This window comes from Dryas octopetala, chromosome 9, assembly GCF_963921425.1.
Source record: "Dryas octopetala chromosome 9, drDryOcto1.1, whole genome shotgun sequence".
Classification (NCBI taxonomy): domain Eukaryota; kingdom Viridiplantae; phylum Streptophyta; class Magnoliopsida; order Rosales; family Rosaceae; genus Dryas; species Dryas octopetala.
The window spans coordinates 14,219,551-14,242,210 of NC_141374.1; the positions used below are offsets into that span (position 1 = coordinate 14,219,551).

General features: G+C 36.0%; 3 protein-coding genes across 3 annotated transcripts; 2 read left to right on the top strand and 1 right to left on the bottom strand.

Annotated features, from left to right (window-relative positions):
- The first annotated feature begins 3,782 nt into the window (after positions 1-3,782).
- LOC147274478 (Glycosyltransferase family 29 (sialyltransferase) family protein) lies at positions 3,783-7,952 on the top strand. The gene is made up of 12 exons (XM_086256765.1): positions 3,783-4,021; positions 4,117-4,190; positions 4,534-4,623; positions 4,850-4,927; positions 5,148-5,248; positions 5,333-5,525; positions 5,611-5,701; positions 5,775-5,839; positions 6,087-6,241; positions 6,344-6,425; positions 6,790-6,899; positions 7,383-7,952. The coding sequence occupies exons 1-12, from the start codon at positions 3,934-3,936 to the stop codon at positions 7,567-7,569; spliced, it is 1,314 nt and encodes a 437-aa protein (XP_086112891.1). The 5' UTR covers positions 3,783-3,933; the 3' UTR covers positions 7,570-7,952.
- A 1,899-nt stretch (positions 7,953-9,851) lies between these two features.
- LOC147274479 (uncharacterized) lies at positions 9,852-11,349 on the top strand. Its single transcript, XM_086227382.1, has one exon. It carries the CDS (start codon positions 10,188-10,190, stop codon positions 11,130-11,132), a length of 945 nt encoding a protein of 314 aa, XP_086083508.1. The 5' UTR covers positions 9,852-10,187; the 3' UTR covers positions 11,133-11,349.
- Positions 11,350-13,271: 1,922 nt separating this feature from the next.
- Positions 13,272-16,963, bottom strand: LOC147274480 (long chain base biosynthesis protein 2a-like). Its single transcript, XM_086256575.1, has 11 exons — positions 16,585-16,963; positions 16,420-16,485; positions 16,107-16,195; positions 15,878-16,023; positions 15,682-15,806; positions 15,485-15,578; positions 15,180-15,343; positions 14,901-15,062; positions 13,981-14,274; positions 13,744-13,851; positions 13,272-13,669 (listed from the first exon to the last, which is right to left on the bottom strand). Exons 1-11 carry the CDS (start codon positions 16,708-16,710, stop codon positions 13,586-13,588), a joined length of 1,458 nt encoding a protein of 485 aa, XP_086112701.1. The 5' UTR covers positions 16,711-16,963; the 3' UTR covers positions 13,272-13,585.
- Between the last annotated feature and the right edge of the window lie 5,697 nt (positions 16,964-22,660).

Sequence of the window (22,660 nt, forward strand, 5' to 3'; positions counted from 1 at the left end):
TATAATAGTTATATATAATCTTATATATAGTTATAACTTATAACTTAAGCAGGTTGTATTTACTTTAAAATTTTAAGTACTAAGTTAAATAAAGTTCAAAATTGTATTTGCATTTGTTTAATTTGTAGAATGGTAGTTCAAAAACTCAATTGTGTGGCCAAAATGTTTAAAAACCAAATGTAAGTACCAACAAAATAATTGGACTTAGGCCCACATTTTTTGGCCCAAAATCGTGCACACACCGAACCAAACCGTTCTTGCAATGGTTTGGTTTGGTTTGATTTTTTTTCACTTTGTTCGGTTCTCAACACCGAACCAAACCGATATAATATTTCTAGCGCGGTGCATGGTTCTCGGGGTGAATTGAGCCGAACCGCACCGTGCCCACCCCTAATCGTATATATAAATCTCAACTTTAAATTCCACTTAATTTGAAGTCATTTTAACAATTTCAAGAAAAAAAAATATTTATATATATATACAAAAAAGTCCTAACTATCCATCCTCTTGCCAATTAATCACAATATCACCACCACGTTACCTCCATTGCCGCTACCGCCACCTCAATTCTCATTGCCTCCATTTCTCTCCACCTCTTGTGAGCTATCACCCTTACCACCATCATCATGATCAACTCACCACAATCATCATCTTTCTTGCTGCATGCACCATCATCATTACTTATTTATAATTGATACATTGAAAAATAAAATTATAAATTTCATTATGTATTTATGTTTAATAGATTAATGAAATAAAAGAATTTTAAATTTCATTATTTTAAAATTTCTAAGTAATTTCAAACTCCTTCATAGTAAGTAAATGATTTAGGCCTAGTTCTGAAACTTCTGATCACATTTATTACTTACAATTCTACTATCATCAATATTACTTTTTGACTACTAATTAATTAAACATCTCAAAAGGCTCAACCATTTCATCCAAGGCTAATTAATGAGATATCCAACACTCATGCGATCCTTCTCGGAACCGGTTCATCCTGATCGTCCACCTCATCATGGTCATCTAAATCTTCATACCCCTGTTCAACAGCCTCTCCAAGGTAGCACCGGGAATGATTTTGTCTCAAATTGATTTTGAGAGGTACCTTTGATGGCTTCATCTCTTTGGTCCATTGCACCATCATTTTTACCGTTAACAATATCATATCTCTGCACCCAAAAAGACATATATATCAATCTTTTGAGGTTAACTCAAGTGGTGAGAATGTGTGAGATAATGATTAAGATTAAATTATATATATAAAATTCGATTCCCTCTAATATAACAAAAAAAAAAAAGATGTACACATCAATCCTTCCATAACATCAACAAATTAAAGCCAAATTACAAGCACCAATTAGGCTATATTTTAAACACCAGGATCTGAACTAGTAGGCATCATAGTGATGAGAACTAATTGCCTGTTCATATCCTACATACCTTTCTGTAGAGAAATAAAAGCTTCTGGTAATCTGCTTCCAGTGCAGCTCTCTTCTCAAAGATGAAGGCACCAACAGAAGCCTGTCCATACACGTACTACTGATGCTTGCACTTGCAAGGGTACTCACCTGGCTTATCTTCCACAGCTTCTGACCAATCACGTTTCTGCATTTGATCAAATCAATTCAGATATATATAACTCATTAACCCTCTGTGAGGCTTGCGGGAAATTTTTGTAATTAAAAAAAATTAAAGAGCGTACGTAGCTCACTGCTAAATCATCTCATCACCTGAACATAACATAACAACTACACAACATTCTGATATCATAATGAATGGCTACAGATTAGATAGAAATATAAAATATTCCTTTGAGATCGAGCAGCCTTTCTAATTATCCATCGCGGGATAATTAATTTGGTCTCGAATTGTTCAACGTACTATACATGACACCAGAAACATGTCATTATATAATTTTTTTCTACAAAGGCTAAGAATTCAAATGTATTTACTTGGGGCCATTATATAATTTTTTCCTAAAATTTTCAGAAAAATCATAAATATTTTTAAAATTTTCTAAAATATGAATAGAACTACACGTTTAATGTCAAGTGGGGTGTGGGCTACTACGTTTAATGTCAAGTTTTTCCGTGAATTCGACCCCGTAGGCCTCGCCCCAATTGAGGTGGGAATGAGTTTCATAAATATAAATAAATATATATTGTGATGAATTTTCAACTTTGCTTTTAATTTTGTCTTTTAAATTTACGATTTATTAGCTTAAGAGCTCTTGCGTACACATAAGGTATGTCCGTATGTGCGTGTGTCAACAATAGTACTTAAATCACTAAGTGCTCGACAACTGCATTTGCAATGCAACTATAACTGCAACTACATCTTGTATCTACAATTGCCGATCATCGATTTCTCTTTACACTTGAATTTTAATACGAGGAAATTACAGATTTAGTCCAGTTATTTTATACCTAGTTCAATTTTGGTCCACAATATTTTTTAAGTTCTGTTTTGGTCCACTAATTGTTTCACTTGTTCAATAAAGGTCCAGATTTGTTTTCTCAAGTTTGGCCTGCCTTTTACCCTATCAAATCTCACCCAAATTCAGCAAACATATACTTGTTTTAAAGTTATGTATTTCTTCTTTACAACCATATAAAGATCATTCAAATTAGAGTTCTAAAACTCAAAATAATTTATATTCCCTTAGGATCACCATCTTGTACCCGAAACTGCCAATTTTTCAAACTTCATTCAATCTCAATTTTTTTAGATTATAATACTCCAAATTTATTTTTATAACTAAGAAATGATGAAATATAACTTATACTTCAATTATAATTGAAGAAAACACAATTTAAAGGATTTAAAGTCACAAATCTGAACCTTTATTGAACAAATGAAACAATTAGTGGACCAAAACATAACTTAAAAAAGATCATGGACCAAAATTGAACTAGATATAAAATAAGTGGACAAAATCTGTAATTTCCTCTTTTAATATTTATGGGGTTAATTTGAATTTCTTAATTATAGGGTGTTTAGGTATGTTTTAAGAGATTTATAGTTTAAGGTTAAAATTAGTATTTTAATGAGAATAAAAACTCATTTCCACACCTTCTTGTTGTCATGTCTACTAGGCAACCTTTGTTTATAGGTCTTGGTATACTCATTGAATAATGTTATACTATTTCATTTATTTAACATGAGACCATTTTCAAGCTCATTTATTTATAACAAGATGTTTCTAAGGAACTAACTACTAGTATAGTGGTATTTCTTTCCCAAAAATTGGGGGATGTACCAAATTGGATTCCATTTTTCCCATCGGAGTTAATTACATTTATACCTCCTAAAGTTTATTGTCTTTTCACATACACCCCCTGAGGTTTTAATAATTACACATACACCCATGATGTTTTAAAACTGTTGCATATAACCCCTACAAGAGAAAATATTTGTATTCAGGTTGGACCTTACACCTTGAATAATCTTATTAGGTTATTTGATCCTTTAGCATGTTTTTTGGCATAATTTCTCATCATTTTTGTCTCACTGTAAGGGGTTTTATGTAACAATTTTAAAACCTCAGGGATGTATGTGTAATTATTAAAATCTCAAGAGATGCATGTAAAAAGACGATAAACCTCAGGGGGTGTAAGTGTAATTAACTCTTTCCCATTGAGGCCCATTAAGATCTAGGAGACAATGATTATATTGTTGGTACGGATGAGCCCAAGGTCCATCGGGTCGCAATTAACTGGGCTTAAGAGCTGCAATTAAATTTAGGTAGAGTCTTCTTTGATCCTTTTTTTCTGGCGAACTGAATTTGGTTGGAGCTGGAGCAGTGTGAAGTGTGAACACAAAGACAAAGAGTGAGTTTGGCTGTCTCTGAGATCCAGAGGTTACAGAAGGTCGAGGTCGCAAAAGCAATCTAGCATCTTGAATTATCGAAGAGCTATTGCTGCCAAGCCGATGAGGCTTTTGCAGTTGGCGTTCTTGGCAGCTTTACTGTTTGGTTTAGTAGCCATCCTCATCTACATCACCGGCGTCTCCGATCTCTGTATGCATTTCATTCTCTCTCTCTCTCTCTCTAGCTATACACACACATTTGTATATGTATATGTTTATGTGTATGGTTTGTATTCTATGATGTAGATGAGACGCATCGGCTTACCGATGAAGATTTGGAAGCACTGCAATCTCTGCAGACCGGTTTCCAGAAGTGCGTGGTGAGCGTTCTTTCTTCCTATTTATTATATCAATTTAAATTTTTGCTTTTGTAGTTTATAGAATCATTATTTGAAAGACTACTTGGTTTGAAACCAATTCATAGAGCTTAAAATTGGAGTTGAAAATGTTGCTAATAGCCAATCTGGCTGAAGCCGAATTGCTTGCTCCCGTTATCGTAGGTCTCAATAATGCATGTTCAATTGATTAGAAATCGGTGTTGATACTGTTGTGAGAAATATTAGAATGCTGGGCCTGCTGCCATATTCATCTACAATTATACTATATTCCTTGCTACTTGTTATAACATTGCACATCTACCTGCGTCATGCGATTACTATGCAGGCTTCCAATGGATTAGGTTTGCAAGCTGTGACTAGTAAAGATTATTGTCAAGTCATAATGAAATTTCCTAGTGACACCATTCCTAAATGGGTGAGTTTTTTTTTTCTCTTGAAATATTCAGCATTTACTACTGATATTTTATTGATAGTTGCATGTGTTTGCCTTATGACTTGGGAAAAGATTCCATAATGTCTTCAAGGAATACTCTACAAAAATTGCAATGTCTCTGCATCTTTTTGTGCTATATTGTGGTTGCCGACTAATTTAGGTTGCTCTTCTCTGATTTAATTATTGTCTGAATTTCATGTGTAAACAGAAAGATCCCAAGAGTGGCGAGCTTGAAGGTTTATCGTATGAGTTTAATCTCTGTGAAGCTGTGGCTACATGGGAACAGGTGAGTATTCTATTATGTCTCCTGATGTATGTATCATTCTTAGAGATATGCACAGGACTTGGGAACTGATAAATGTCATTACTGTGTCATCAAATGAAACATGCAAGCGTGCATGTTGAGATCTGTTTCTTCCTTTTGCTCTGTACCCTATTTTAATGTCAAGTTTGATTTTGTTTTATGCTTTACAATTGATTTGTTATTCAGTGAGTTGATTGCTCAGGTGCGGAATAGTACCACAATACTGACCAGGGAGTTCATTGATGCTTTACCAAATGGATGGGAGGATTATGCATGGCGTAGGATTAATAAAGGAGTACAACTGTTAGTACTGTACAAGAGACAAGTTTGATAATGAATAATTATTCGATGATTGTGTAGTTGATTTAGTGTATTTCTGTAATGCAGTAACCGCTGTGCGAATAAAACATTATGTATGGAGAAACTTTCGCTGGTACTCCCTGAAACGCCACCATATGCTCCACGGATGTTTGGCCAATGTGCTGTTATTGGAAACTCAGGAGATCTTTTGAAAACAAGGTTTGGGAGTGAGATAGATGGTCATGATGCTGTTTTTAGAGAAAATGGAGCACCGATTAAGGTCAGGCTGATGCAATATTAAGAGTTGGGAATAGTGATGGCTACTTGACCATAAGAAATCTTCTTAACTTTTTACTCTATTACAGAATTATGAGGTTCACGTGGGCAAGAAAAGTACATTTCGGCTTCTTAATAGGGGATCCGCTAAAGCTCTTGATAAAGTTGTAGAGTTAGATGGTATGTGAAATGGTCCACTTGTTATAAATATTGCATATTTTCTAAAGGGACACTAAGTATACAAATTTTTCAGAGTCACGGAAGGAAGTCTTGATCGTCAAAACAACAATTCATGACATTATGAACAAGATGATTCGGGTTCGTATATTATTTTTCTATAGCTTATTTGCATGGTCTTAACCTTAACACTCAACCAAGTGCTTCTTATTGCTGCATATGCATTTAACTACAACCAGTAATGTTGTTTTGCATATTCCTAACAACTATGAAATTATGGAAATTTTATCTTGTTAAAACTAACTTCAATGTTATGGCGTCTCACCATGTTTCCCCGCCTTTTCTTTTCAATTTTTATTTTTACAAGTTTTGGTTTTGCCTTCTGCAGGAAGTTCCAATAAAAAATCATGTATATCTCATGCTAGGTGCTTCCTTTGGTTCTGCAGCAAAAGGAACTGGGCTCAAGGCTCTTGAATTTGCACTCTCTATTTGTGACTCAGTGGATATGTATGGTTTCACTGTAGATCCTGGATATAAAGAATGGTAAAGATTTCCTTCTACCCTGCTGCCAATATTTCCTACAAAATTTTTTTCTAGCAATTTCAAAATGTTATCTGATAATGATCTTGACAAATATCCTTTCAGGACTAGATATTTCTCAGAATCTCGACAAGGCCATACCCCTCTGCATGGTAGGGCATACTACCAAATGATGGAGTGTTTAGGTGTAAGTCTTCAATTTTCCCTCTTTGTTGTTCTAAAATATCCATGGTCCAAATATAAGCTATATTAGTAGTTGTTTCATGAGGTTGATAAGGGAAAATGGACCTCCTTTTATGGATCCCAGATGGTATTATTTAAATGTTTTAGTTAAGTCAGCAAACCTTGTCTCTTTCAAATATGTTTTCTTCAATAAATTGTACATTATTCAAATAAATTCTTAAAATCCAGAAATAAAGTTTCGTTTGTTCATCTATTTGAAAAATACTTACATCTTGTGCTTAATTTGTGAGTTAAATGGTTAATGTTTTTTGGTCATTGTTTATTTTTTCTTAATGTTATTGATATGGTTTTCTTTTGTTCTTGTTAAGCTTATCAAAATTCATTCACCTATTCGAGCTGATCCAAACCGTGTTGTGCAATGGGTACCAGACCGTAGTGCAGTTAATGCCGCTAGAATTGCATCAGAGAAATTGTTGAGGTAACTCACAGATTAATTCATTTTTCTTTAACGTCAAAGTTATATTCTTTCTTTAAAAACGTAGCTATTATCTGACCAGAAGTTTGATTAAGAGTGAGTTTTACATCTCTGTGAATCTCATATAATTATTCTTATAGTTAGGAACTTCTGACACAACCCAACAATCCCATCCCAATCAGAGGATATAAGTGTTTCTGTTTATAGTCAGTCAGTCTGTTGCTACTGAGTAATTATAAAAACATGGAAGAAGTTAAGAATTACGGTAAGAGGAGAATATCCATTGCATTGATGGAACTTATCAAATACAAGCTCTCCTCCATATCTGGCTATTTTAATATAGAAAACTTGTATTCTTTACCTGATGCTGCTTCATGTACAATTTTGATTTGAGTAAAGCATTGCATTGTGAGTGTTTTCATTCCTATATATTGTATTAAGTTGTTCCGCTTCAAAGTGTTAATTATGCTTTGTTTATGTCTGAAGGAGGGTTGGAGCAGGCTCTGGAGACCCGCTGCGTTTGTGTTCAATTGTAAAAAAGCAAATCAAACTAAAGCTTACAGCATTTCTGAAACTAAGAAAGGCTGCTGTTGAACATCAGAAATATGTGAAAGGCGCAACCATGTACCCTATGGAGCATAGTCTTAGGCATGGTATGCTTTGCACTGTGTGAACCAGTTAAAACTGAGGTTACCAGACCATTCCTTGCACAGAAGCAACACAGTGAATCTTTCGACCTGAATTTCTTGGTCAATAAGTGCCATACTTAAGTTAAGGATGCAGAAAGGAGAGGCTGCTCAAAATTGTTCGGGGAGATCAACAACTGGCCTACTCAATGTAGAGTTTTGAAAGAGTGCTGTAAGTTTCTCACGGCCCTGCATTAATCATGATTTTGATTTTCCATAGCCAAAAGGAAAAAATATTAGGCTAAGATTTGATTTAGTCCCTAGCATCATTTCACTGTTTCTTTTTTTCTCGGCATTGGCAGTGTCTTACAAGAATTCATTACGACATTTTGCAAATGATTCAATGATTGATAATTCTATTGTATCTGAATTCTGATCCTCTAGTCTTCCTACCATGATTTTAAGTGCTTTTGTGAAAAGGGAAAATGCAATTCAAATAGCTTCTGTTAATGGCCTTAATTTTGAGGGCCTACAAGGATGGTTGAACGTTTTTCTTGTAACATTTATTCACAGCATCAACTTTTGGTGTGTTGCATGTTCTTTTCTGATGATGTAGTTAAGAACCTGCTGCTGACTGCTGCATTTCGCTGTAGTTTGACCACATTGTGCAGTTGACTAGGTGTAAAATTTCAAAGATATTTTTTTGTTGGTTTCTTAAACATTATATATTACAGAGGTGTCTTGGACTCAATGAAGCATTGAAGCCAGGAGCTTGTATAATAATGGCCGCCGCGTTTCATTGGGAAATAGCTGCAGAGCCTATTCTCTCCTCTTTCTCAGTTTCTCTTTCAGTTGTTATTTTTCTTTTTGGTCTCCTTAATTGCTCCTTTATTGTGTTTACCAGTTCCTTGAGTTCATCTCATTGAATGAAGGAGACTTCAATGAACAACCACCTTATCCTCCCTTCATTGTCTTTTCTCCATTTTTCATTTACTTGTGGTCAGATCCTTGGGTTTCAATTTTCATGGCCTTCATTTATGGCTAGCAGGGACTAAAGCATATTCCAGAGTTTAATTGATAGTATTTATGGGTTCTAGTCCCCCCATAGATTCCCTACATGGAAAATTCTATGGTATTAACATGTATGACACATAAATATAATTTTAACTTTTGAATTTTGACGGGTTCGTTTTTCATCCTAGATTCTATTTGTATTTGTACCCCGAACGAAACTCTCCACACAATTCTTGTTTGGGATAACTTTTTGGGGAATGCTATCAACATTCTCTTTTATTATTCTCATTTCGTAGTATATTTTTATGATCAGAACTGTTCATTTTTTAGATCATTCATTGAAAATCATTTGTGTAAAAAATCAACCAAATCAAATATTGTTTGCTTATGTAATTATAATCAAATAAACAAACGGCTTTGGTAACATTTTGATTCACTGTTTGTTTATTCGATAACAATTACTTAACCAAACGATTTTTTATTTCATTAATTTTTTACAAAGATGATTTTCAATGAATGATCTAAATATGAACAATTTCGATCATAAAAATATACTATAGAACGAGAATAATAAAGGAGAAGGTAGATAACATTCCTCTAATTTTTTGTTTGATAATTATGTATGTCTAACTTGAAGACTATAAATGGTTGACCCAATAAGGATTGACTTCGCAGAAGTGTAAAGGAACATCTTAATGGTTTGTGAAGCTTCATAATGTGATGTATGCTGCACAAGCAGAAGTAGAGTCATGAACCATCCATCATTCCTATGGAAAATGATGACTCCTGCATACAAAAATATTGTACAAATCATGAATGAACTTTATCCTTTAGCTTTGCTTTTGAAGAACAAATTAATAGAGCCTTCATGAAGTAAAACTTTCCCTTTACTAGTGTATAAACTATTATGTGAGTTTTCGAACAAAAAAAAAACCTATTATGTGAGTTATATCTTAATCTGTATCTACAACAAAAATCGAAAGCTTAGTGAATGGATGGGGTAATTTGTCCACCTCTCACATAGATGATAAGTAACACACAAAACTTGCCATCCCAATCCAAATTGGAATCCAAGTAGATGGGATTGGATAATGGATATACCCAAAAACATGGAATTGAAATTGAGATGATATAGATCGGAAATAAGCAGAGGCGAGCTTAATTTCAACAATTCCATGTACCATATATAGATTAGTCAATATATCTTGTGGTCAATGGGACATTCCCATCTGATGATAACATGGAAAGAGAGACACGCGTCAGTCTCCTCTAGACCCCAACACACTTTCACTCTCTTCCCCCTGACTCCAAACTCACTCACTCACTGAACCCCCCCTCTCTCTCTCTCTCTCTCTCATCAATCACTTCATTTACTTCAAATATAACACTCTCTCTCTCTAGAAACTCCTCTAGAAGAGACCAAAAGGACATTCTTGTAGGCAGTAGTGCTACAGTACCCACAACACAAGTACTAGAACAGTAGAACCAAAAGCCCAAAGGGCTCTTCCCTCTTTCCTTCTAAGTTCTAAGCATTTTCATTTTCACTTAACAACTCAGAGAAAAGTTGGGTCTTTTTTGAGAGAGAAACTCAATCCCTCTCTCTCTACAAAAAAGAGTACATAAATATAAATATAAATATAAATAAGAATAGATGGCGGAGATACAGCCACCGGAGAGTCAGATCAACGGCGGAGGAGCACTGATGATGGGTTCATCGGAGACCGTGGGAACGAAGCGACAGCGAAGGCCCAGCGTCCGATTGGGCGACATCGGAGGAGACCACCCGTACGATTCGCACGTGCGCCGCGCCACCAAGCACTGGAAGCTCCCTCTGGACCACCACCGCAGCAGCAGAGACTCCAATAAGGCCTCAAAGACTCGACCTTTAACCAATTTGAGCTCTGCTGGTGCTGGTACTGACTTCCATGAAACCCTAGACGGCGAAGACAGAGAGGGCAATCTCGATAGTGTCGCCATTGGGAGCTGGAAGGTCAAGGACGCCAAGAAAAGGGCTTCCAACGCCACCAAAAGGGTCAGATCCAATTGGGTCTCTGCCAAAATTGATGAAGGCGGCGGAGTTGCTGAAGGAGATGAGAAATTCAGCGGTGAGGATGTGGAAGATGGGTATCATCGGGATTTCGATGTTGAAAACTCGGAAAGTCCCTTGAAAGAGCAGAGCCCAATTCACTCTTCGGAGAATTTGGGTGTGGATGGGCATGGGAATGAAAGGGAGGTGCTTTACCATGGGAATAGGAGACCCATTAGGACTAGGGTTTCGGAGGGCAGGGACCACCATGATGGTGTTGAGCTATCCGGGCCGTCGGATAACGATGCGAGGGATTGGAATTGTAGAGGGACTAGTAGGGATAGAAATGGGAATGAAGGGAGAGGGAGGTGTGGGGAAGATGGGGTTAGGGTTTGGCTCAATGGGTTAGGGTTAGGGCGGTATGCCCCGGTGTTCGAAATTCATGAGGTGGATGATGAGGTACTGCCCATGTTAACTTTGGAGGACCTAAAGGATATGGGGATAAATGCGGTTGGGTCCAGAAGGAAAATGTATTGTGCAATTCAGAAGCTTGGAAAGGGGTTTTCTTGAGTTTTGTTTTTTTGACTGTTGGTGATTGAAAGACAAACAAAAAAGAATCCTCAGCCATGGCAATGTAAGATGCATGCCTGAAGTAAAAAACTGGTTTGAGCTTTTGGTTATTTTTTCTCTCAAGTCTCAACTCAGTAGTATTTTTGATGAGTAGGTTCTATTTTTTATTGTGCTACTTACTCTTTTCTTTTTTCTTTAAATTGAGTGCAATTTCTGATCCATATTCTTTATTTTGATAATAATGCTGAACTAGTTGTAGTTATCCATTGATCACAGTGATACCATGATGAGGAACTGTCTTTTCTCATTTGGTTCTGGGACAGATTGAGCAAGGACCAATTATTGTCTTTTCCTTTCTGTTCTTCATTCATTCCATCAGGCATGAAGATAGTTTTGAATAGATGGACTATCTAATCTATATAATGATCCCAGATGTAAAGAAGTCTCCTCTTGAATTTTAGCTATTTGTCTATTAGGCCTTTAGTTACTCTGATGTGTTAGTGACTTTGTATACAGAAAACTAAAATGTATCTAATCTTAATTCTGCATTCACTCTTTGATGAAGCTCCAAAATATTTCAGTACATTAACTGTGTTTTCTTGCAGCAACTTTCCATGACAATAATTTGAAGCCATGTTTAGTTAGTAGATCAACTAGTCAAGTTAGCCAGAATATAATCCTATTTGGTGTTGGGAATTTTTTTTATGAAGGTTAATAACAGAGTGAAGCTATCTCCCAGGCAAGGATTTGAATTTTAGTCCAACTTGGTTTGTTGTGGCTAGCAGAGGAAAAGCCGGAAAGTTGAGATCAGATGTTTAGAGTTGTATAGTTCGATTGAGGACATTTAACTGTAGATTGGATGTCATTCCATGGTCTGTTCTCCAGTACATCCTTCATGTAGAACCACGAGTGGGATGTAGAGTCTAAGGGCTTAGGCATTATTCTTAGAATATCCTTGTTTGAGGAGTGTTGAAAGGTTAATGCTGAGTTGCTGACAGGAAAATTTTGCATTCTATTGAGGGCAGGTCCGAATGTGATGCATGTGAATTGGCTTGCTCAACAAAGGGGTTTGAGCATGGCAAGGACATTAGTTATGTGTCTCTTCCAAGACAAAGGGCATAAATTCACTGCACTTGTGAGAGATGCCAAATGTCTAGTATTAGGAGTCATGCTTCTAGCACTGTGTTATCAAAGACCAGATGAATTGCCTTCTTGTTGTACAAATACGTAAAACTCTTCACTATATTATTGCCAATATTTTTAAACAGTCTACATTGTATCTTAATTATGTTGACTAGTTGGTAGGAGTGGTATGGTGGATAGAGATCTCAACTGTCTATTACTATTAGCATTATTCTTTTTTTTTTGGCCAAGGACTATTAGCATTATTCAAATATGGGAAATGTCCTCTAGCCGGAGTGAATGTGAATCATTGATAAGGCTGACTCTTTGACTCAATCTGTGATGTAGATTCAGTGTCCAGAAAGAGAACATTATCCTATTTAAACATAACATTAAACAATGTGCAAGGTTGTCAATGATGCTACTCCGGTGTAGTCAGATTGTAACTTTCACTAGTTGACTGTAGTTTGTAGACCATTATGTGGATTTTACTTCATTAATCTGGCATTTCCCCACATATCCAATACCATCGAGTCCTGTCGTGCAACAATCTGCAAAGTTTCATAATGAGTGGACTAGCGAGTTCTAGGGCCATGTTCAGCTCATCTCTACTTTTTGTTTCTGTTATTTTTTATTTCTAGGGAAAACTAATTGAGCTACCATATGAGCCTAAACGCCATGTCTATTTAATTTACCATTATATGATGTAAAGGGCTTGCTTGCATTGCGTTTTCAGGGTTTGGTTTTCTTTAAAGTTAGTTGGCTTCTCCAGCATGTGTGGACCTACTGAATTTTCATTATTCTAAATTACTAGTGAAGTTGGCATGCAAGGTAGTTGCCGTTTTGATCTGAAAACTACATAGCTTGATTATTTTTACCTGTCAGGCCATTTTGTATGTAATATACATGCAGGTTATGTTGTAATAGTGTGAGGCAGCCTACAGAGATATTGTGGAGTCTCTAGAAGTAAATAAAAATCTGTGAACTTTACAAATAATTATCGCTGAAAAAATAAAATTCTCTTTACAAAAGTCTAATCTCTTATCTCCCTTAAATAACTTTGAAATATTTACAAGAATGCCAAAAAGAAAAAAAAAAATCAAAGTGGTAACATATTGAGCGAGTGAGCTGTATCTGTACATCGAACTACCAAAATTCATAGAGCATCAAACAGGGTAATACAGTAAGGTCCTCTAAAAGGCACAGACGAAATAAATTTCAATTGTATTTGTGCATGACTAACCATATGATCAAAATCTCCATTTTCTAGCGAAAGCTCACAATGGTCTCTGGAGCAGATGCTTCAATTTTATGGCGCCGAATTCCACTCTTTAATTCATTTTGATTCTCTCCTGCTTCTTGGGTTCGGCAGGGAAGTATTTAATACCCACCAAATCACCAACTCGACCGAAAACCTGCCAAATGCAACATTTTTAGTGAAGAGTTCCAGATCTCCAGAAAGGCATCACATTCTTAAATTGCATTATACCTCTAAGGCTCTGAGAAGGTCTTCCTTGGTGTGAGAAGCAGATATACAAATACGTGCCCTGGCCAAAAGTAGAGGAGTGGCTGGAAAAGCAACGGTCACAACAGCAACCTGTATTAACATGATTTGTTACTAACTTGGTTTAAAACAGTAAACAGAGAGATAGAAAGCAACTAGAATAGTTTTCATAAATTAAAGATAGAGCATGAGTGTTGGCATGTGAATTGACAATCAACTCACGTTCTGCCTCAGACATTCCCTTGAAAAAGCAGGAATTTTTGCTGGATTGTAAAGCATTATGGGCATTACAGGGGAATCATTGTCTCCCAGAACCTCAAATCCCATCTTCTGCAGCTCTGATCTGAAGAAGTTGCTGTTTTCACGAATCTGTGCAAGTTTCTGAGCCCCTCTACTAGTACCATCCTCCCCAAGAATGACCTTAATAGCAGATATGGTTTGTTGAGCAGCTGGAGGTGACATTGACGTTGCATACAGATGAGCTGGGCAAGCGTACTTAAGATATTGTACAAGCTCCTGAAAGTGAGAACGATAAATGACAGGGAGATAATAGAGGTAGGAGGGACAACTAGAACAAGGAGAAAACTAGGTTAACTCATATTGAAATCCTTAATCAAATATCAATCATATGCCAGCAGTCTCAAACCCTATTACAATAAGCCTTCTTTATATAGGAAATCCTATAAATATAAAACCCTGAAATACCTACTGTCCCTAATACAATGAGAAACCCTAACAATTATACATTTATATCCTAAATTAGCCTGTTCTAAGTCTAATAAGTCAAACTAAATAAGATATACTTAGTTTCTAAACTCATGCTTATGCCTAAGACAAATACAATTCTTCCATCTATCATTATTCTCCTCTCGGTTGGAGAACTTGACCTTGACTTTTACAATGTTTTTGTATAAGCATCTTCAAACTTAGAAACATGAACCAACATAAATTTAACGTCTGCGCAACATATTTTAGCTAAAACGACACTCTTAAGGTTATAGTCACGGTATAGTTTGCAAATAGATTAGTATAAAAAGATGTTAATGATGATTAAGATGACAACAGACTTCCACCATTATACTAAAATCACCTATCAATATTCATTATGACCAAAACTAATGACAGTAGGGCATCTGACCAACCTTGGATCCAGCTATATAACCACCACATGATCCAAATGATTTTGTAAAAGTTCCCATCATTATGTCTACATCTGCAGGGTCAACTCCTAATAATTCGCAGACACCTCTTCCTGTTTTTCCAACTGCTCCAATGCTGTGAGCCTCATCCAGGTAAACATATGCCTGCAACAAATAAAAAACAATCACCAAATGGTGAAACTTTGTTAATCTGTTGCAAAAACACTACAGTGAAATTATTCCCAACAAAAGGATCATTTAGCAGTCTAACAAATGCATTACCTTATATTTCTTACATATTGCAACAATCTCTGGAAGTTGGCAGAGTTCCCCTTCCATACTATATATCCCCTCTACAATAACAATTATCTTCTTCCATGGTCTACGAGTCCTAGGTTGCCCATCAGCAATTTTCTCTCTCAAAACTTTCTCCAAGTGCCAAGGAGCTAAAAGAAAGATGGCAATAGAACAAATATAAATTGTTAGACAGCCTACTTAGTTACATTAATTCTCAAAAATTTACATAAATAAAGAAAGCTTTTCAGGGAAGAATCATGCTCACAATATGAGAGCCATATAAAACTTACTATTATGTTGGAAAACTCGAATTGTAGACCCTGAGCCTCGGGCGCCATTCACAATTGAGTTGTGGTTCAACGAATCACTAATTATTAACCCTCCCTGCAGATAAAATGCAATTACCAAAAGCAGTTCATATGTGAACTTGAGACATATATAAGACTATAAGAGTATTCTTAGCTAGTTTATGACATTATGCACATACCTTCCCAATGAGGACAGGAAGGATGGCAGAGTTCGTGACATAACCCATGCCAAATACTATGGCTGCTGGCTTTCCAACAAAGTTTGCAACACACTCCTCCAGTTCTTTATGCAATGTTGTCGTTCCTGGTGGAAAATTATATTAATTAATACCCAGATACATAACCAGAAACATGTTTTAAAAGACCAAGCATTACCCCCGTCTACACGAGCACTACAGGTACTTGGGGAAAACGTCTTCAATGACTCGATGGCACGAGGTGTGCAATATTCATCAGATGCAGCAAAGCCTAAATAATTATACGATCCCAAGTTGAAACACTTGCTTATCTTGGTGGTTCGTCTGCATCAAATACAGTCAGATAGATTAATCCACCAAATTAGAAAGCCATTAACTTTGTGTATTCATAGCAGAGTAATGCTCACTTTAGGGTCTTATTATTGTCATTGGAATAACGCTCAACCACATCAAACCAAGCATCAGGAGCACTGGCTATTGGTCGTCCAAAACAGTCCTACAGAGGTTTATCAACCACAGCATTTTAGCTAATTCCAACAAAAAAACAAAAACCACAATATTTTAGCTTCTCAATCTGATACAATACCATTTCAAACACAGCTAAAGCAATGATTTTGGAATAGAAAACAAAACAGAGATATCAGAAAAAGCTTGAATTACATCAATTACATCTTATTTGTAGGTTTTAATCCTAAGGAGTTGAAATATATAATGCGATACCTGAATTCGATTATACAAACGACGAGTGTAGAAATCCTCAAGCCCCAAACAGATCGGTGCGTACCCCTAGAACAATCAAAATTACATTAAAACCAAAACAAATCCGTACAAATACGCTGCTGATACACAGAGAGAGAGAGAGAGAGAGAGAGAGAAAGAGGTGACCTGGAGATCGCCAGACTGCGACCAATCGATGATTTTTCTGAAGAAGTCGCGCAATTGGCCAAAGGCGAAGAGCAATCCGTAGCTGACGTAGGTGGTCAACGCGGTCAAATAGGGGATCGTTATCATCTTGAGTTCTGAAACTCCAGGCTAAGCTCTCAAGCTCGCCAGCAATGCCTGCCTGTATTGGATTGGATCCGGAGGGAGATTTTGGGAATTTTGATATTTTCTGAGAGAGAAGATGGCTGCGTTGGAGTTGGAGAGGACTGGACTAACCAAATCCCTTCTTTCCGGTGCTTCTTCTTCCCTCTCTTTTTTTTTTTTCTTTAATTTTGACTTTGACTTTAACAGTCGTTTTTTTCGTTTCTGGAATCAGACCTCAACTCAGATTCGATGTTCTTTTCTTCTTGCGGGATTCGTCTGACTAGTAGTGAATACCATACTAAGTGGGCTAAGATGAGAGAGGCCCAATTTTTAGCCCAATCTGTTTTCTTTTTCTTTTTTGGACTGGAGCCCAATTAGTTAGATTCCATTTATTTAGCCCAAAAAATAAAAAGGATAGAAGAAGGTGTTTAGTAAGTTCTATTTAGTAATCCTTTTATTCATGTTTGCACCCAAGTTTAACCCCCTCCTCCTAATAAAAAAAAAAAAAAAAAAATCTCTAATTCTTACACCCAAAAAAATGTTAAAACAAAGAAAACTTTAAATGATTAAACTTTGATATGCATATATAGGTGCATAAACTATGAAACCAACTTAATTATTATGTAACTTTGATGAGAGCCACATGCAATCAAAATGCTTATCCAATGTAGTGAAATTAATTGATATCACCAAAGAGCTTCCATGAATACACATGATGTGGAAGAGAGGAAGGTCTAGCATGAAAGATAAGAGCCAGTCAGACTAGCCGAAGGACCTTGCCTAGAAACCAAGTAAGAGCTCCTTCATTAACCTATGATTTTATCAAGTCCATGAGCATTCCTATAGAGGATATAGGCAAGTCATCCTTGGCTACCAAACATGGCTCTTTACCTTCATACAAGACTTCTCTTCCTCTGAATTAACATATCAGTGGCCTAGCTACCTAGTTAGCTATATGTTCTACTAATTACTAAACCTCCATTTATAGCCACATCAAAAAGTGATGAGTGCAAGGGTTCAGATTGTCACACAAATATCAACTAGCTACATATCAGTGCTGCACAAGATATGGAATATATTCCAAACACAATATTCAATTCAGACAGCAATGCATCACCAATTATTATATCCATCTTAATTAATCTTCATGCCTGCTATACATATATGTTGTCTCATGTGCTAGATATTATAGCTGCATGGACAGGGATTTGATCATTGCAAGATTTGGTCGGCTGAAATGTCAAAAAGTGCAATTTAATGCTAGCTAGCTCTCACTTTGTTACACCCACCATATAAAATTATAAATCATATATAGCATAAATTGGTGGGATGGTCAAGCAACTTGCCTCTCAATCTCTCTCTGTTCATTAATTTGAGTACCTTTCACTCTAGAATCAAACAGAGAACTTCAATATATTGACTATAACATTTATTGTGCATGCATTGCATCTGATCAAATTACTTATATTCCAATCTTTAATTAGTGTATACCATTAATCTTTCATGTCAATAGATACAGACTACAATATATTATATTACTTATGCTAGCAATATCATTGATTGTGAGATTACATCAATCAATGGTTCACAATTCAACCCAAATAGAACAATCCAACCCAATTTATTTCCCATTTCCACATTGACATTCTCAGTGCTATGAAAACGAAACTATTTTAGTCAAGCTTGAGAATCAAAAAACCTCTCAAATGATCTTAGAATAAAGATAGGATTTATGGTCTGACTATATGAGGTGACATATACCAGCTCCTGTTGACCTTCTTTTATATTCACTTTGCAAGCTCATTATTCCATTGTTGCTGATCGATCACTTGCTACTTTGCTAGCTAAGATTAACCTCAACATGTCATATTCCCACCGAAAAGCAGAGACAAATAATCTCAATATAAACTTTCCAATTTAATCACCAAACTTTTGGTTTTGTTCTGTTTGACTTCCAAATTGGACTTCAATTGCTGGATCTTAATTAACTAAGCTAGCACACAGCAACATATTTAGCACTCTGATTTGTATGCATTATTCGATCCAACTTTCTTACTCAAAAAAGTGCCCCGACAACAAAACCCATATTGCTTCGATCGCTATTTGCATTCGACTTTATATTACTGTGCACGTGGAATTTTGTGGATGTGCATGCATGTCTGGCTTTATTTATTCTTTATGTCGGCAGGCCATTGGGAATATCTAATAAAGAGAGACGATTTTAGGAAAAATTACAGGTATAACCGATATATCGTTATGTGGTATAACTAATCTAATGTGTAAGAGTATTATTAGATGATGTGTTTATATTAGTAGGATATAGTATTAATAACATTCACTCATATTATAACACATAAACTGGTTATACCACGTGTCAATATAATCAATTATCCTTATTCAGTCCGGTAAGAATTGGTTTATATAATCAATTTTTGCTAACCAGTAGAACTAAGGTTCAATTTTCACTGCAAATTAAACCCCAACCAGATAAATTAATCAAGTTGGAGTTATGTTGATGCAAATTTCCGTAAGACAGATGCAACAACTTAGAAATGATATTTTGGATGATCAGAAGTCTTGTTGGATGATGACGTGGATGTCGACTTGAGTCCTTCCTGCATGAAATACAAGATCAAAGGAAATGAACCGGTGTGGTACCAACCAAACACGCTCCGATGATGAAGTCGGTGAAGTGTATTTGAAGGTGTTTGTGTAAAAACAAGGAAGAACATGTGATGAACTTGGGAGAATGAGGAAGAACAAGGTAAGATCTCATGAGTTTATTCTCAACAAGTGGGATGTATTCTGGTGGGCTTTTTGTGAGTGAAATTGTGTATTAGGGTCCTTTTCTTTTGTGCACATAAGGCAGCTTATATAGGCAAAGAAATGGTGAGGGGTAAGTTACCTGCATGAGGGTGAATGGTTGAGAAGAGGTCACGCATTCGGTCATGAATAGTGGCATGCACAGCTACCCACCTTCTTTACATTCAATGTTGCATTGAATGCAAGGATGAAAGATAAACTGGGATGCCCTAATAGTCATGACTGTGAGCTGGGAAGTCTCATATGTCAGAGAATCCTGTTAGGTGCACTTGAGTATGGCGGTTCGTCCCAACGTGATCTTCTTTAGAATGGTGGTGGGAAGCCGAGCCGATCCGAACACATGTTCTTATGGGTAGACATGAAACCCATGTGTGATCGGATCAGACATGGACAATCCTGCCGAGCCGGTCCGGTAGGTAGTGATCCCTTCAAGTCGTAGTTGGCTGTGACTATAGTTTGAAAGGATGCTCGCCCAAGGCCGAGCCGAACCGAACTGGGATAACCAAGAAAAGATGAACACTCAATTCTTTGGAAGATCCTCAGATCGGGTCGGACCGGGCGTTGGAGATTCACCATGACGAGCCGATCCGAGATGGCAAAAAAGGTGCCGAACTGGTGTGATGATGTAGAGGTCCAAGTTTGACTATTGAAAAGTCAAACTCCGAAGTTGGATCTGACCAGCCACGTGTCGATTCATGATTGGTTGTTGAATCCATGTGAATTTATCCACAAACAGGATACATCCAAAGAAAATATAAGAAAAAAAAAACTAAAATGAAAACTCTTGGTCCGGGGGCCCATTAGGTCACAAATTGGGTTCAACTTGCATTGAAGCTTCAACCTCGACCTCTTAAGTCACAATGCTAGTTAATGTTAGTTGAGGGTGATCAAGTACCCTCGACTCAAGGTCGGCTCATAATGAGATTGGGCCGCTCGTCCTAGTCACTAGGCCCATTATATTTGTCGTGTGCATATGTCTGCATGGCTTTTCCGATATACCCAGGCCTACCAAACCCATCACTGCACAGTCTGCACTCCTGTCAAACGCAAAATTATTCAATGATCACTAGTGTTATATATTTACTACATTTTAATTTCTATTATTTATAACTAATTATGTTATCCTTTTAATTAATTATTTAATTATATATATAATAATATCACGTAGTGTTATGATCTTAAAAAAAAAATTTCCAATAAAATACTTGAACAATTGTAAAGTTGAGTACAGCCGTACAGGATTAATTTTCAGAGACTTCAATCGCTTCACCTATGGCTGCCAAATTGCTGTTAGCCGCGCTGAAAAGCTAGCATCATTTTGCAGCTTTTCAATGCTGGCCTCATAACCCAACATTAATTAATTGTATATTTGTTTCAAGTTATATATGACTTAATGATTAATGATTACTTTTAATTAGTTGACGGTGCAAATTGGACGAGTGGACTTCTTAACTTAATTGAATAGGAATAATATATATTGTGCATGCATATACTGATATACCTACTGAGGTATGCAATTGCAAGCTAATTATCAGCTAAACTATATATATATATATATGTATATACAGCTCCTCAATATATTTCAATTTATTTATATTGAAGTATGATCCTATTGGGGTCCACACGAGTCATTTTGTAGCTATCCGAACCATTCACAAAGATCATCTTCATTGATAGATCATACTTGCAAAAAGTTAGTTAAATCGGAAATCATTTGTCTATCTAACTTTGATAAAACAAATAGACGGTTTTATCAAAAATATTTGGTTCGTCCATTTATTGGATCAAAGTTAGACAAACAAATAATTTTCGATTTGGCTAATTTTTTGCAAGGATGATCTATCAATGGAGATGTAAAAATGAACGGCTCGGATCGACACAAAACGACTCGTGTGGGCCCCAATAGGATATACCTCAACATAAATAAGTTGAGGTATATATATATACAGGCTCCTTCTGTTGAGGTATACCTCAACTTATTTATGTTGAGGTATACCCTGTTGGGGCCCACACGAGTCGTTTTGTGTCGATCCAAACCGTTCAATTTTTACATCTCCGTAGATAGATCATCCTTGCAAAAAATTAGCCAAATCGGAAATCATTTGCCTATTTAACTTTGATCAAATAAATGGACGAACCAAATATTTTTGATAAAACCGTCCATTTGTTTTATCAAAGTTAGATAGGCAAATGATTTCCGATTTGACTAATTTTTTGCAAGGATGATCTATCAATGAAGATGATCCTTGCGAACGGTTCGGATCGCCACAAAACGACTTGTGTGGGCCCCAACAAGGTCATACCTCAACATAAATAAGTTGAGGTATACCTCAATAGAAGGAGCCTGTATATATATATATATGACTGCACGCGAAGTTAATCATTCAAAAATACATATTTAAAACGATAAAAATTTAGAGGAAATATATAAATATATAATTAAAAAAGTTCAATAGTTTAGAATACAATATGTAATTAAGATACTAGCATACTGCATACATATATTCCCTAAAACAAGTCATCCTTTTCTTGTATTATGGCCATTACAAAGCTGTACAGGTAACATATATGTGAATCTCAAACAACTAATTGACTTTTCAAACATATAGAATTGGGACATTGACCCACCACCAATATTAAAAGAAATAAAAACAAAAAAAAATAGGCATGCATCTGCAATTCCAGTTCTTGACCGACTCACCGTGTGTGAGTCAGTGAATGTAATTGGACCGCGATTCTAATGCACAGGTTGCATGAAAATCTATTCAATTCATTAACTATAATTTCAAGCTTAATATCATAGAAAATTAAAAAAGGAAAAATACTTACTTATAAATAATGGACCATAAACGGTGGGACTTCTATGTTCAGTCATTTTTATTTTAGAAATGTAGCGTTCAGTTATAAACTAATTGATAAGAGTTCGAATCTTAATTTTAACGAAGTAAAGATTCTTTTGAAACTTATTTAAAAAATGTGAGCACAACATTATATTGTATAAGTTTTTTTTTGGCCAAATGAAGAAATCCATTAAAGAAAATTATATTGTATAAGTTTGACATAATGCAAATAGGACTCATTTATTAAAATGGTAACACGACAAAATGAGTAG

Bases quoted from the DNA above. Each gene is read 5' to 3' on its own strand.
- LOC147274478 (XM_086256765.1), top strand. From the start codon at position 3,934: ATGAGGCTTTTGCAGTTGGCGTTCTTGGCAGCTTTACTGTTTGGTTTA. The intron at 4,928-5,147 runs GTGAGTATTCTA...TTGATTGCTCAG, and splicing joins CTGTGGCTACATGGGAACAG to GTGCGGAATAGTACCACAAT. The intron at 6,900-7,382 runs GTAACTCACAGA...TTATGTCTGAAG, and splicing joins GCATCAGAGAAATTGTTGAG to GAGGGTTGGAGCAGGCTCTG.
- LOC147274480 (XM_086256575.1), bottom strand. From the start codon at position 16,710: ATGATAACGATCCCCTATTTGACCGCGTTGACCACCTACGTCAGCTAC. The intron at 16,486-16,584 runs GTCACCTCTTTC...TGATTGTTCTAG, and splicing joins CGCAGTCTGGCGATCTCCAG to GGGTACGCACCGATCTGTTT. The intron at 15,344-15,484 runs GTAAGTTTTATA...TCTTTCTTTTAG, and splicing joins TCGAGTTTTCCAACATAATA to CTCCTTGGCACTTGGAGAAA.
- LOC147274479 (XM_086227382.1), top strand. From the start codon at position 10,188: ATGGCGGAGATACAGCCACCGGAGAGTCAGATCAACGGCGGAGGAGCA.